The sequence below is a fragment of the Nematolebias whitei genome, chromosome 3 (genome assembly GCF_014905685.2).
Source record: "Nematolebias whitei isolate Nwh7 chromosome 3, NemWhi1, whole genome shotgun sequence".
Lineage (NCBI taxonomy): Eukaryota > Metazoa > Chordata > Actinopteri > Cyprinodontiformes > Rivulidae > Nematolebias > Nematolebias whitei.
In genome coordinates this window covers 33,521,933-33,537,324 of record NC_056500.1, presented here as the reverse complement: position 1 = coordinate 33,537,324, position 15,392 = coordinate 33,521,933, and the positions used below count along the sequence as shown (strand labels likewise).

General features: G+C 40.8%; 1 protein-coding gene across 3 annotated transcripts in view; it reads right to left on the bottom strand.

Annotated features, from left to right (window-relative positions):
- Nucleotides 1-14,118, bottom strand: part of dab1a (DAB adaptor protein 1a) — an 88,988-nt gene extending 74,870 nt beyond the window's left edge. For all 3 annotated transcript variants that reach the window (XM_037698217.1, XM_037698218.1, XM_037698216.1), the window contains exon 1: nucleotides 14,020-14,118. In XM_037698217.1, coding sequence (XP_037554145.1) covers nucleotides 14,020-14,089 — 70 coding nt within the window. In that variant the 5' untranslated portion in view covers nucleotides 14,090-14,118. The remainder of the gene's footprint in view (nucleotides 1-14,019) is intronic.
- Nucleotides 14,119-15,392: the final 1,274 nt, after the last annotated feature.

Below are 15,392 nucleotides of genomic sequence, written 5' to 3'. Positions count from 1 at the left end.
CCCCAGCTGCAATAGCAACCCTCTGATCTGCACATGTGGGCTGCAGTAGCTAGTTTTCAGTGGTTGTGTCAGGAAAGGCATCCAGCTTAAAAACAATTGTCAAATCTTCACACAAGTTTGCTATTTGGCAATATTGTTTTTTGCTTTTAGATCCCTTGGATAATGTATTAAACTATCCAAACATACTTAATGTCCAAGCTTTTTCCAAGATATCAAACAGGATTTGATCTGACCAGTTTGTAACTGCATAAAATGTTTAAATAGTTATTGTGATTCATATTCAAGTTATAGATGTCCAAAAATGCTTTTTTTTCTTTTTGTACCCAATAAGAGGTCTGCAAGAAAACAGAATTGTGGTAAATGTTTGAAGCTTTGAATGTACCTCCAAAATCATATCTGTACAGCTCCTTCCTGTTTGCCAGCACGTGGCAAAATGGTTGTGTTATTACTGGCAAACCTGATTTGAGAGTGCATGTTTGTGAAAAAGAAAAGACTGTATGCTGATGAAGGGGCTGCTGGAACAATGAAACACTTACATTTACACAGATCAGAAGTGAATTTTGAATACAACCGTGGCCTGGAGATTAGGGGTCATCAAAGTGTGTGATGTGTTAGATGAAACACATTTCATGCATGCAGACCACTCCCCCCCCCCCCCCCCCACACACACACACAAAGAGTTTCTATAGGGAAACAAGGTGATTTAATCATCTCTTCTTTTCATTTCTTCTTAGGCTTTTCTATCTCATCTCTGTTTAATAAAAAAAACAACAAAGGCTCTGCAGTCTCAGTACTGTTGACTTTTTTCTTTTTTATGTTTTGTTACCCTTTGTCACAGCATCCCTCTGTCTGCATTAATATTTAGGAAGGAAATCTTTGCTCTTACAAATGCATTAGGAAATTGGACCCAGTAGTTGCACTGACCATACTGCAACCATGCACCTGTTTTTGCATTTCGCTTCTATGCATTACGAAATTAGCAACTGTGATTTGAAAATAATGCAGACTTGTACTTTTTATCCGAGCAGTTTATTAAAATATTCCATTGACCTTTTGGAAAAAGTCTGTTTTTTCACTGTCTAAAATTTAACATAATTATTTCATAAAGCACAAACTGTGTGGAGCATTATAGTTAAAACTGTGCCCATGTATATTGATGGAAATGTACAAATGCATAAGTTTTACTAGATTTATAAAGCAATGAATAAATATTATTATTTTTTATTAATCTGAATCATTGTGAAATTGCAAGTTGGTGCAAGAACACAAGTCTGATCTTTGCTTCTATCTTAACCTCTAATTAATCATTTGTAAATTGATGAAACTTTGTTTGGTTGTTAATACATTCTTCATTAGATGCAGCCGTGTTCAGTGCGAGTACAAAAAAGTCAATAAAAGATCCATAAAATCTAACTTACTTTTGATATGTTTATCTACTTATTTGCTCTAAAAGGAACAAACATCAACTCTACATGTAGTGAATCACACTTGACTATTCAAAACAAATTACGAAATACTTCTTTTTGTCACACCTACTCTGATTAGTCCTACAAAGAAAAACCACTGCATCTACAATGCCACCTGACAGCACGTTCAAAATAAAGTAAAGTGCTATGTGTTGTCATCATTGTATGTCATACAATAGTGAAATTAGTTCTCTGCATTTAACCCATCTCACCTGGGATACACCCAGGTGGAGCAGTGGGCAGCTATGTAAGCACCCGGGGAGCAATTAGGGATTAGGTGTCTTGCTCAGAGACACCACGACATGTGGGAATGGTTGGAAATCGAACTGCGACTTTCTGGTCCCAAGTTGGCTGCCCTCCCTCTTCCCCAGCTTGGCCCCAAGTTGCATACGAGACCCTGTTTACATTATGACTTTTTACTTTATGCCAGGGCCTGACAAGGTCCTTAGTGTGAAGCTTGGGTCATTGCCATCATGCAGAAGATACAACATTCATTCTAACTGTGAGAGAAAACCATAAGAAATAGGAAAAATACCAATACGCTTGTTTTGAAGGTGATGCTTCATTGGTGAAGGAAGGTGAAACGTTTCAGAAAAAAAAATAAAGAAACTGTCCAGATGACCTGACTGAAAATTGTTGGATTGTATACCTGGATTATTAACCAGTTTGACATGACTGTCGATGAGGAAGAGGGCCGGCACAAGAGAAGGGGGCGTGCCAAAGACACCATCATAACTGGTTTGTTCCACTTTGGAGTAAGCTGTTTGGGGGAAGAATCGGTTTTGTGTTGTGTGTTTCCTTGACTGATGAAGACTTCCGGATGGAAGGTGAAACGTTTTATAAACTGTCCAGATGACCTGACTGAAAATTGTTGGATTGTATACCTGGATTACTGAGCATTGACTTTTTTTGGTGACGCTTCATAGTTGTCCACATCTGTACAATTTTTCACTCAGGGACTACAATGGCATGAAACCATGTAAGATTTCTTGTAAGAAATAAGTCCAATTTCCTTTCTTTCTAAAATACTGTACATTTGATACATCAGTGCAGTGAGAACAAAGCTTACTGTTGTGTGTTGTACTGATATTCATTCCAAAAAAATATTTCCAAAAGTGCTGCTATGAGCAAATGGGGTGTGAGAGTTAAGAAGCTACAAATTCCACATGAAGAATCATTTATATTAACACTATGTATAAATATCCAAATAACTTAGTCTAAACAAATCTGAATTCAGCTGTTTGCTTTTGGTTTGTGTCAGCTTCTGTGTGTGTTTTCTGACATGGAATAATTTTTGTATAAATGTGTCCTTGTGTCAATTATGTGAACAAGTGCCTAATTAATTAATTGATTCATAATTGATTCATGTGCTCTCTCTAAACAGATGATTGACTGAAAGCGGTTCAGGGTAGAGCTGTCATTTCTAACCCAAACCTGGAGCCCGGTCCGGCCCAACCCAGATTAGGGCCAGGCTGGGCCATAATAATGTGCTTAATAATGTGCTCTCACTGGTACATTTTCATCTTTAAATCACTTCTTGGTCTGCTGCCTTCATACATCTCCTCCTACATGTCTCTGCGTGAGTGCAGCTACGGAGTGCACTCTCAGGACATTATTACCTGCAGTGTTCCCTCAGTGAGAACTGAACTAGGCAAAAGGGCCTTCTCCTATTCCGCTCCTGTTTCCTGGAACATCTTACAAAAAGATTTGAAGCTCTCGACCTTGACCTCTCTAAGTGTCTTTAAGAATCTGTTGGACTCCTGGCAGGGTCCAATGCAGACATGTTCCTGTTTTTAGTTTTCTACATTTGTCTTGGAATCTAGCTGTTTTTTGTTTTGTTACCTTTTCCTTTTAGCCATCCTATTTGTTAAAAAAAAAAAAAAAAAAAAACTGTAGTATGCTTTTTTATAACTGTTTATTGTTGTTGCTGTTGTCCATTGTTGTCATCTTTCTTTGTTGAAATCAGGTCTCTCTTGTAAATGAGTCCTCGAGGCTCAATGGGATTTACCTGTATAAATAAAGGTTGATTGATTAATATGCAGGCCGGGCCGGTGTCGGGCTTTTTATTGGGTCAGTGGATGCGTGCGGCTGACAATCCAATTATATGGCAACATGGCTTACCATACAATCATCTGCCCCATGCGGACATTTGACCACTGACCGGTCTTGAAAGAGGTAAAAGAAAGTTCAGTTAAAGTAAAAAAAGACATTCAAACAAATGAGACATCTTTGTTCTTTCCTTTAGAAGGTGGTGGTGTAATAAAAAATAAAAAAAATCAGCTGCACTCGGAAGATGTGCGCGGCTGACAACCCAAACAGGTGAGATCCCAAATATCCGACATGTCAGAGCAGGGTCTGTGTCTGAATAATGCAGAATGCAGGCAGAAGCAGGGATTTAATGTGCTTTGACAGCCATTAAAGGACAAACACCCCCTCAGCTTCGATCTTTTACCCCCTTTATTCAGCCACGCGTGTCCGCCGACTGTTAATAACTATATAAGCAGTCAAAGCTTAATTAAAAATGTCGGGGGGGGGGGGGGGGGGGGGGTTGTTAAAGGTTTGGACCTGTAATTACTGTTAATTTGTTGGGTCGGGTTCAGAAATGATGGGTACAGGCTGGGGCTGGGCCAGGTCGGATTTTTTGGGACCGAATGAAACTCTAGCTCAGGGGGATCACGCTCCACCTGCTGGACAAGTGAGGGAGGCCAGAGGAGAGACACTGGTCTGATGGTTGTTGGCTTTTCTCTCTAGCCTCACTCCCACTCCTGTTGGAGATATCTGTGGTTGCACCTTGTCACTGATTTCTGTTGGGACTGGGAGTTACCAGCCATCATTGTGTTTACAGTTTTTGGTTGTAGGGTTATTTCTCCGACCTTAGGGCGAGGGGAGTTGCCCAACTCCGATGGTCAACTGCTGGATGGTTCGGGGCTTCTCCCTCTTTTTGTTTGTTTTAGCCGGGGCTCCCTCTTTGCTGTTTTGTTCAATTCAATTTAATTCAGTTTATTTATATAGCACCAAATCACAACAGAAGTCATCTCAGGGCACTGATCAGGTGATTGATAATTAAAGTCTTGTCTGGGTGCACAATCTGGGCTTCATATGTTGTGTGTCCTGTCATTTACTCCTGGACAATCTCAGGACCATAACAGCACACAATTGCCCAGTTGTGTGCTGTTGAAATTCACCAAATAATACTATAACTAAACGCCACTACTCACACAGAACTAGCTCATGTTTATCAGAGTTCATTTTCTCCTGCTAAGAATAATCTAAAGCTCTCTAAGTGGTAGAGGAACATTGTTCCCTTTCTTATCTCATCTTTAATTTCTGATCCTTGCATGCACCCAACTTTAAGAGTAAAAAACATTTCTAATTCAAAAGTGTCACCTCGTTTCTTAAATTCACCAGTGACAGTGATTCTATATACAGTATATGACTGCTGAACACTGTCCTTCATCACATTGGAAGACGCAGGTACCTCAAAACATAGAAGTCCTTCTATCAAACCAACATGAATGTGTTGGAACTTTTACTTATCATCTCTTGAAAAGCACAGAATAACTTGAAGCTTTCTTTTGCTTTTTTCTTTGTTTCATCTGGAGTAAAGTAGCTTTTCTATTTGTCCACTCAACCAGGATCCAGGAAAAGAGGGTTAAAGCAAAGGACTGCTGAGTTTTGTACAGCATGAGCATGACAAAAAGGCTCAGCCACCTGCAAGAGATGCAATACACAACTGGTGGCTCCTTTACTAAATTTGGCCCATGAGCTAAATTCATCTGGCTCGCAAAATATTACATCATTACTAAACTGTGAACGATGTGATACAGAAGCTCAGAAAAGGCCAAAGTGCCTTAAACAATCAAAGACTGGGATGCTTAAACAAAGTTTAGTTAGATTTTAGTCCATATACTGTATCTATGGACCATGTAGATGTTGTTTAGATGCATTTTCCACCCTAAACTACTCAGTACCTTCTAAGCTGTGTTGTAACAACTCTCCTCCTGAATTGTTGAATTACTGAAAGCAAATATAAGAGCTACAACAGCAGTTATTAGGTAAGCTAATGTCTGCCGATACAGTAACTAATAACATTAGCATCAATGAGCTGAGAAACCATTAGCATTGACATCAGCCATTGTTATCAAGTTTTATTAAATTTATTTAGTTTTTAAAATATTTTTAGTTGATGATTATATTATTTTTCTCACCATTTGTCATCTTTATCTAAAACAATTTATAAGTAAAGTCACAACAAGTTATTCAATAAAAAAAGAAAGTCTAAGATATTCATAGTTAAAAGAGCATGACAACTTCTATTGTTTTAGATGAAAACTATCAGAAACACAATCAAAGGTTGCTCCAAATACTGTTAGTTTAGAAACTGTTCTGGGCCTTGAGAACATGTTGTTAATTACGCCTAGGGCTTAATTTGTGCCAAATCCTGCCGGAACAGGATCCGGGAACTCTCTTATTTTGACAGGATGTGTTTCAGTAATTGTTTGCTTGGATCCGGTAACTCTCAGACTTATTAATAATAAAGTTATGAACAAAAACATGACTGCCTTGAACGAATAAAACTTATATTGGATATCCATTATCTTTACCCGCTTATTCCATTTTGGGTCACAGGGGTCGCCGGTGCCCATGTCCAGCAATCGCTGTGCGAGGGGCGGGGTACACGCAAGTCCATCACAGGGACACATAGAGACAAACGAGACAAACAACCATTCACTCTCTCACTCACACCTAGGGACAATTTAGAGTTACCAATCAGCCTAACATGCATGTTTTTGGTCTGTGGGAGGAAACCGGAGCACCCGGAGAAAACCCACGCATGCACGGAGAGAACATGCAAACTCCACCCAGAAAGGCCCCTGGACCGGGGTTTGAACCAGGGACCTGCTCGCTGAGGGGCAGCAGCTCTACCAGTTGTGCCACCGTGCTGCCCTATATTGGATATGTAAACTGAAAATAATTTCATAAACACTCATTTTAAACACAACAGCCTCTTACGAGTTTCTTAATATCACATACCCACTAACCCTTGAAGTCAGCATTTCCGATTCCACCCTTAAAAAAATCTCTGTCTCTAAAAGAGTGGTGGGGGTGAGTGTCAAGCTAACCAGGCAGTCAGAGTGTTTACAAATGTAGGTAAACTTAGATGTTTAACAACACGTTAAAATGCACCAAAATGCAGGAAATCACATCTACTTTATTAAAAAATTTCTGGGGGAGGACCCCCAGAACCCCCCCTTCCCCCCACTATTTGCATTCCAGCTTGGATCAGTTTACAAATTAACCCCTGATTATGCCTGTGATAGTCTAATTCTTTCTTATTCGCTAAATGTGAGCACATCATCAATAGTTCTACATCTTCAAACTATGACTTAATTCAATCATTTGGCTTTTGTGCTTAAAATTGCTTTGTTTTTGTTTAATTGCTCAAGTTGCTATATAAGAACACAAAATCAGATCAATGGAAGAAAAAAAACCCCAGATGTTTATTGTTTGTGTTCTGCAAATTTTAAAAAGTTTTTTAAAGAAAATATTTAACAGGAAAATTTAGAAACAATTATAATTTCATCTTTGACCAAGACTCTGTATGGCTGAATGTGAAAAACCGTTCAATTTCTGAAACAGAAACATGTTCTACAAACAGACAAGAAGACAAAACAACATAAAAGAATACAAACGAAAAAGTTTTCTGAAAGGGCATTTCAAGTTTTTAAGAGTGTCCGCGGATCAATGGGATTAACCTGTCTAAATAAAGGTTGAACAGGCTAGTTGTTAGCAACTCTTTTAGTTGAGATTGTCCTCAGTGCAGATGTTGGACCTTTTGGACCATTTGTGCATCGCATGGTTCACTTTTCACAAAACATTTTTGTTCTTCATGTAACCTTTCCTTGTAATATTGTTCTTTGTGTACACAGTTTTCACACAGAACCAAATACATGCATATAGTTTTTGAAAATGTGATAAAAGTAGGAAGACTGCAATACCTGAAAACTATTTTATGTTCATGCACAACAACAGATGCAATCGCTGAAAATGCCAAATATCTCATCTTTAGGACCTCAACAACATTCCAAGCAAATGCTGCGGGAGAACTCTATCATCGCTGTCACTCAGTATGTTTCTTGTGTGCCTTAGATGAGTGCTAAACATGATTTGTATGCATGTTATGAGCAAACAGAACAAAAACACAACAGGCCGTCTCCTTCTAACAATTAAGAAATGCCCTTTAAACACACAGTCCTTCATCCAGCACAGCAGGGTGAGACGGCCGGCCTCTATTAGAGCCTGTGGGTGACATTGGGACATTTTCTTTTTGTGCAAATTATGAGCACAGAGCAAAGTGTTGCTATGGAGACTGTAGTTAGAGATGTGGTGGGCAAAGCCACATCCACAGCTGTGGTGGAGAGGACTGAGCTGAGCACATTGTGAGGATCACAGAGTCCAGCATACTGTCTAAAGATGCAGCAAAAATAAATAAGAGGCTTAAACTGATATTTATATATTTTCCCCCTTTGAGTTGGTTGTTTTGAATGCTGATTCAGTTCGGTCACATCTGAAAGCTTGAATGGAGCGGGGAAAAAAGGAGAAGAAGAGCATGACATTGGAGCTGCAGCTCAGAAAGTGAATGAGGATGAGTGGAGGCGTGTGAGGTATCTGCCTGGGGACTTATCACATCTCACCTCGTGCACCTTCCCTCTCATGCTACTGAAGGGCTAAAAAGTAGACCCATTAAGAGATGCAGCTCCACACAGCTGAAGCTAGTGAAGAGGAGTGGGGTGATACATCAAACACTCTAATGAAATTAGTTTAAAAGATTCACATAAAACACGCACAACAAACAATTTAGAAGAGAAAAACCATTTCCTCTAATGATGGTTTTAGTTCAGAAAAGTTGTTTTGGGAAAGCATGTGCTACTGTGTGCTAGTGAGAGAAGCTTTGTCTTCTGTCACCTCTACAACAACAAGAGCAGAACACCAATTCAATTCAATCTCAGTCTGATTGGGGGGAGCAGATCTGATTACCTCTCATGAAAAGCACAAACCGCACACACAAACACACACAAAGTGCAGTTGTTTGTGCAGTAAGATTCCCCGGGGAAAGATATCAGAGTAAATGACTGTGGTGATTGTGCCAGATAGACTGGATGTGTGCATAATATTCACACAAAGCAGATAATGTGTTTGCTAATCGCACACCAGAGACGTGCAAAGAGACACACGCACACACGCATACAACGGCTAACAGCTGCACAGCTATAACCTTTAACCACTCTTTTCATGCCACTGGCTGCCAGCTACACTCCACACCCACACATCCTCAGATAAATCCTTGTGTGGGAAAGTCGTGATTTTCTTTTTCAAGCTCTGATGACAGACAAACTGCATGTGTTGACAGCAGAAGAAGTTATTAGAAGTTGTAATCATATTTACTGTCACATCACTGAAGACAGGCAGGCATCACTGAATGGTTTATTTGCACAATTACTGCGGGTACAAATACAATACTGCGTCATGAGATGGTAAAATTGCTCATCTAGTGAGGAGTGTGGAAGATCATCTCCAAACAGGAATGTCAGTATTGTTTCACTTTGAACGCTTGTTGGTTAACTGCCAAATACGTATCTGCTTCAGGTAGACTCATTTACTAATTATGGTCACAAATTACAAACACCTAGCTGTTCAGTTTTCATTCAACGCTTCATAATGTATGCACCTCAAAGTGATAGTTCAAATCTTAATAAGTGAGTTCTGCAGAAAGATTATTGCACTGTACGTATTGCATTGTATAGAGCAGCGGTTCCCAACCCTGGTCCTTGAGGAACATGCATCCGTCCATGGATAGATGGATGGATGGATTAGGCTTCAACTTGCATCAAATGTCAGTAAACATTGTGTGTATTTATTTTTAAACAGTTTACAGAAGAGCATCAGACAAGACTTTTTGCCAGATTAATACCAAAACTGATGCCCAGCTTTGACAATGATGGCAGCTTCTCTGAAGGGGAAACAAAAACATCTTACAGATTCATGCACCATTTGTCCCACTTTAGATGTATTCTGTAAATACATTCCATCCATCCATCCATCCATGCATCCATGCATCCATCCATTATCTTTACCCACTGCTTATTTTTCGGGTCGTGGGTGTCACTGGTGCCCATATCCAGCTATCACTGTGCAAGAGGTGGGGGACACCCTGGACAGGTCTCCAGTCCATCACAGGGGCACACAGAGACATTCATCCATCCATCCATCCATTACCTTTACCCGTTTATTCCATTTTGGGTCACGGGGGTCGCTGGTGCCCATGTCCAGCAATCACTGTGCGAGGGGCGGGGTACACCCTGGACAGGTCTCCAGTCCATCACAGGGGCACACAGAGACATTCATTCAACCTTTATTTAAACAGTTAGTCCCATTGAGCCACGAGGACTCATTTACAAGAGACCTGAATTTTAACAAAGAGTGAAGACAACAGTGGACAACAATAACAACAATAAATGATCACAAAGGATGCGTTCAAATTTAAGTTTGGTTTTTTTTCCCCCAACTTGAACAACCATTCACTCTCTCACTCACAACCAGGGACAATTTAAAGTTACCAATCAGCCTAACGTGCATGTTTTTGGTCTGTGGGAGGAAACCAGAGTACCCGGAGAAAACCCACGCATGCACAGAGAGAACATGCAAACTCCGCCCAGAAAGGCCCCCGGCCGGGATTTGAACTGGCGACACTGCTCGCTGAGAGGCAGCAGCTCTATTAACTGCGCCACCTTTCTGTGGAAATACACTCATTAAATTATATTTAGCATAAGTTCTTTCGTGTAACATCAGAACAATTTTCTTTTGTGGTAAAAGTGGAGAAAAATGATTCAAATAATCCACTGAAAAAAAAGGCGTCCATGGTTCATCATGCTTTATTAACTAGGTGGGCGCTGAGATGTTAACGTTAGCAGAGACAAAACTGTCTGCAGCTGCTGGGCTCCTCAGAAATATCAAACTAGCTTTCTGTTCTGATTTGACATTCACATAAAAGCATTTATTCTGGCAGACCGTCAACCCTGGGTTCCTTAATATTGAGTGATGTTTAAGAGTGCTATTCTCTTAAAAGGCTTGTAGTTTTACAAACTAACAAACATCTTTAATAGGCATCTTATCCTTGAGGTCAGGTTGCCAGACAATGAAATAAAAGCTTTGTGCAACATATAGACACTATGTAACGCATCAGCTTTTGTCAAGGATCAATTCTGATTCTTTTCCAAGAATTAGCTGTAGGATAGACTGAACCATTGTTAACATAAGCAACAGTTATCCAGGTCAGGCTGTTTAAATGCTAAAGTTCAAAGGTTATTTCAACCTTGGGATTGGGACTAAGTTTCTCTTGAAAGACTGGGCTATTACAACACTGACCTGAGCTCACAAATGAAACACAATTATGTGCAATAAGGAAGACACGCACACATAAGCATGGGCCATCATAGTGATTAATGTGAGACACAGCAGCATAACTTTTTTTTTTCATCAAGGTCCTCTCCACAGCTCTGTGAAACAAAAGGCTGAGATTAAAAAGCTCTCATTCAGACTAACTCATTAGTCTCTCTCACACTCTCTCTTCCTTCTCCACTCCATGTCTCACTTACCCAGGACAAGGTCATGGAGGAGTTTGACAAGTGGGAGGAGGAGATCTGAAGTGTGAGTGGGCTATCCTGCAGGGATAAGCGTAAAGCAACCATTTATATCCTAATGACAATCAGCCAATGTATTTTCATTTAAATTCAGCTACTCCAGCGAGACAGGAACTAGACAGCTGGTGAGACACGAGTGCGTGCGCTGAAAAAAAGAATTTAAGGTCCCACACAAGGCACTCAAAGTTATTCTATTCCCACGCGCATGCACGTTCATTGCTTGTGTGTGGTACGTGATTGCGTTAGACTTTCATCACCCAACTTGAAGTGATTGCACATACGACTTCTGGGAATACTGACCCAGATCAGAGGAAAGATGAAAACATCCTGTGTGAACCGAGCTCAATGACTTTGTAGCTGAACAAATTCTACATTCTATTTGTACAAAAAAAGAAGAAAAGAAAAGTGATACAAATAAAGACGAGTTATAAGGTAAAGTGTGTGGTGGAGGTGGAGGTGGTGGTGGTGAAAAGAGAAAAAGAAAGAAAGAAAATAAACCTTTAAGTCTCAAAGCTGAAAGCAAACCATTCATGCTCTCTCATATGCTCTTCTGGGCTCCAATCCCAATCTCAGTATCTGTGTGTGTGTGTGTGCGCACGCACGTGTGTGTAGAAGTGCTTTTCTGAATCTCTCAAATAAGGAGAGCAGTCTGAATGACGAACATAATCTTCATTGCAGTAGAACAATGCTTGTCTAAATAGGACATGTGAGGCACTGAGTCTCCCTGGCTGTCTGTGCACAAGGACCTGTGCTCGTCTGCAGTGGCTGAGGCGCAACATGTGCAATGAGGCATCTGCTGCAGGTGATAGTGAGAGTGTGTGAAATTCTGCGTGGTTGCCTGCATCCATTAAGTATCAGCCCCGACAGCGTCCGGAGTTTTCACAACATCAATCAAATGCTTATTCAGAGGAAGCCTGGCGTGGGTCTAACAGACGGGCAGGTGGCGGGAGGCAGCACCTCTCACCTGACAGCATCCAAGCTGGCTCCTTTACACCTGCTGGCTACCTGCATCTGGAGATTCCTACACTGGGATCTGTTTGGTCTTCTCTGAACACATCCCAGCACCTGTCTGCTACTGTACCGTGACACCCCCACATCTGTTAGTTTCTATTAGCAGCAAGTAGCAGACCTGTATCCTGATGTGTTACTCAAACCACCGTGAAGTGCAAATTAGGATTGTAAAAAGAAACAAGTTGATGAAAGCTGTCTGTGAGCATTTTCTTTCTTCCTTTCAGACTAACAGAAAACATTTAGTCAAGTAACACCTGACCTAGCACTCCTTCAAGGAAGGAAGGCCTTCACAAATCTTACCTTAGATCTTTCTACGCTGAGAGAGAATGGATTCAGAACTGTTCGATCAAACCTTGTAAATGATGTTATGAACAGCTTTATGAAATATTGTGAGATACTGTTTGATGTGTTAATGCTCACAGAATGTGTTCAAGTGTGTGTGTGTTTGTGTTGTTATCACTGTAGCCTATATTTCTATACAATGATGAAATTAGTTCTCTGCATTTAACCCATCACACCTGAGATACGCCCCAGGTGGAGCAGTGGGCAGCTATGTAAGTGCATGGGGAGCAGTTAGGGATTAGGTGTCTTGCTCAAGGACACCACGACATGTGGGTATAGCAGGGAGTTGAGCCTGTAACTTTCTGGTCCCAAGTCGGCTGCTCTACCTGTCAGGGGAATTTAGGTAAAGGTCATGGATGTTTATCAGTAACTAATGTTAAATGAATGTTGAACCATGTGTGTGAGGTCAGAGAGTCTTTTGTCTGCTCAGAGAGGAGCCTGCAGGCACCTGATAACTTCAAGGCCTTCTCCGAGTCTGTAAACTAGAAAGTCGAGGTCGTCTTGACCTCGCTTCCGTCTGATAAGCATGTATTATAAAACATTTCCTGCCTCACTGTCCGGTGCAGATTCTCACTGATGAGGCTCTAAGCATGTGCACATCTGTGAAAGCCTTCTTGTGACTGTCTACCCTTGCAAGTAAAAGACCAGTTAAAAATCTTCTCGTGTCTTCAGAGTGGCTGATTTGAGTAAGCAGATGATGAAAGGATATTTATTTATCCAACACTACCTCTACACCATTTAGGATGATTACCAACTACTACCACTCCAAACTGTCACTCTGTATCTGTAAAACAGAGTACGTTGTTGCCCTGTGTTGAGGTCAATTAGTTGTAGCCGTCATCTTGAACTGTATTGACTGCAAATGTGGACGTGTTTGAGATGTTGAGATGTATGTTTTGGAGAGTTTCATTAAAATCCATCCAGTGGTAAATGAGATGTTTTTCTAACAGACAGGGTTGCTACCAATAGTTCAAGTCAAAGTTTTCTGTAAAAAATGTTGGTCCAATGTGTATCGGGAGATCTACGTATGTGTTGGGGATGATGCTCAGCTTCTCTCGCACCAAATTTGAGACATTTCTAAAATTAGCTGAACATGTTACGTGTTGGCTAAGGTTGATTAGCTGTGGTGGCCATCTTGAATCGGGGTGACCTGAAAAGGTAATCAGTTTTGGATGTCCTTAACATCTAATGACTAATTTTTGAGTCTCGGTAAAACGTGTCCACTGGTTCATAAGACATCTTGCTAACAGGCAGACAAACACACACAGACAAAAATCATTTTCGTCTCTCTCCTTCAGCAACAGGAGATAAAAATAAATAACTACAGCTGAAGTATCTACCACAAAGTTAGGGTACTAATATTCTAACTTATATCTTCCGCCATCTGAGTGTCTTGCTTGTCATTCAACAGAGCGATTGTGTTTTTTTATAACTTGCTTCAGGGTTTAGTTTCTGTGCAACTTTTCCAGGACCATCTCTGTTCCAGACAGTGTTCTTACCTTTCCTCTTGGAGTCTCGTCTGATGCTGCTGGGCCTGACCGCTGGCTGCAGCTCTGTCTCTGTTGACATCCTCAGGCTCCAAGTGGGCTAGACTCCGCTCTGCTTGGCTCGGCTGAGATCTGCCGGGCTTCGAGAGTCCAGTTCACAGCGTCAGTGAGCGCGTGGGCGCCGTGTGTGTGCGTCGAGGCGCCTTGTGTGTGTGTGGACACACAGGCTCATGAGAGAGGGATGGGTTTCAGCCCTGACACAACATCCCACACACACCCACAGAGATCTGGGGGGAGGGGGGGTGGGGGAGAGACAGGAAAGGAACAAAAACAACAGGTTTGCTTTAGTCAGGATTTGTTGTAGACAAAACCAAAGGAGGGTTATCAGCGGACATGAAAATGAGCTTGTTTCTGATCTGCCTTGAGTAGATGGTGCCCATGGTAACAGACCGGAGACCTTCACTACACTTTGTGCTTCCCGTCAATAATGCAGCTCAGCAAGGACATTTTCTAAACAACAATCCACTTCTCCACGCTGCTTTTTTCTCATTTTAAAATTATTTCAATCTGTATAAAAACTCTAACAATGGATGTTGACTCAAAACTTTTACACATCTGACTTCAAGAGTGTGATGCACTGAAAACAAAAATATTATGCTGATCTGAAATGACTAAGTCAGATCATATCTTTAATTGTAGATGAAACAACAAACAAGCTAAGTATATTTATTTGCACTGAAGGACCAGTCACAATGAACTACACATTATTTAAAAAATACTTGTTTAATTACTTGCATTAAAATAAATAGTATTTAAATCACCTTTCTGTTTGTCTAATTGTGACCTTCTTAACAGACTTACTATACTTGTTTAAAAGAAAAAAAAATCAACATTTTATTCAATCGCCACCATGAAAGGTGAGTGATTATGTAATAGCCGGCGAATGTGAGTGTCTGCTGATTTGTCTGTGAGCAAAATACCTTATGTAAAAGTGGAAATATTTTAATAAAACCCTCACTAAGTGATCATTGGGTGTACAACATCTGCAACTGATTAACGTTGGGAGTCACCACAACTCAAGATGGCCACAACAGCTAATCAGCCTTAGCAAATGGGATTAACCTGTCTCAGTGGGAGTAACCTGTCTAAATAAAGGATGAATGAATAAAAAATGTGGTAGCACGATGGATCAGTGGTTAGAACTGTTGCCTCACAGCAAAACCTGGGTGCTGAGTTCAATCCCCGGCTGGACCTGGGGTCGTTCTGTGTGGAGTTTGTATGTTCTTCTTGTGCTTGTGTGGGTTTTCTCCGGGTACTCCGGTTTCCTCGTACAGTCTAAAAACATGCATGTCAGGCTGCCTTCAGGCACAGGCCTCCCTTGCAAA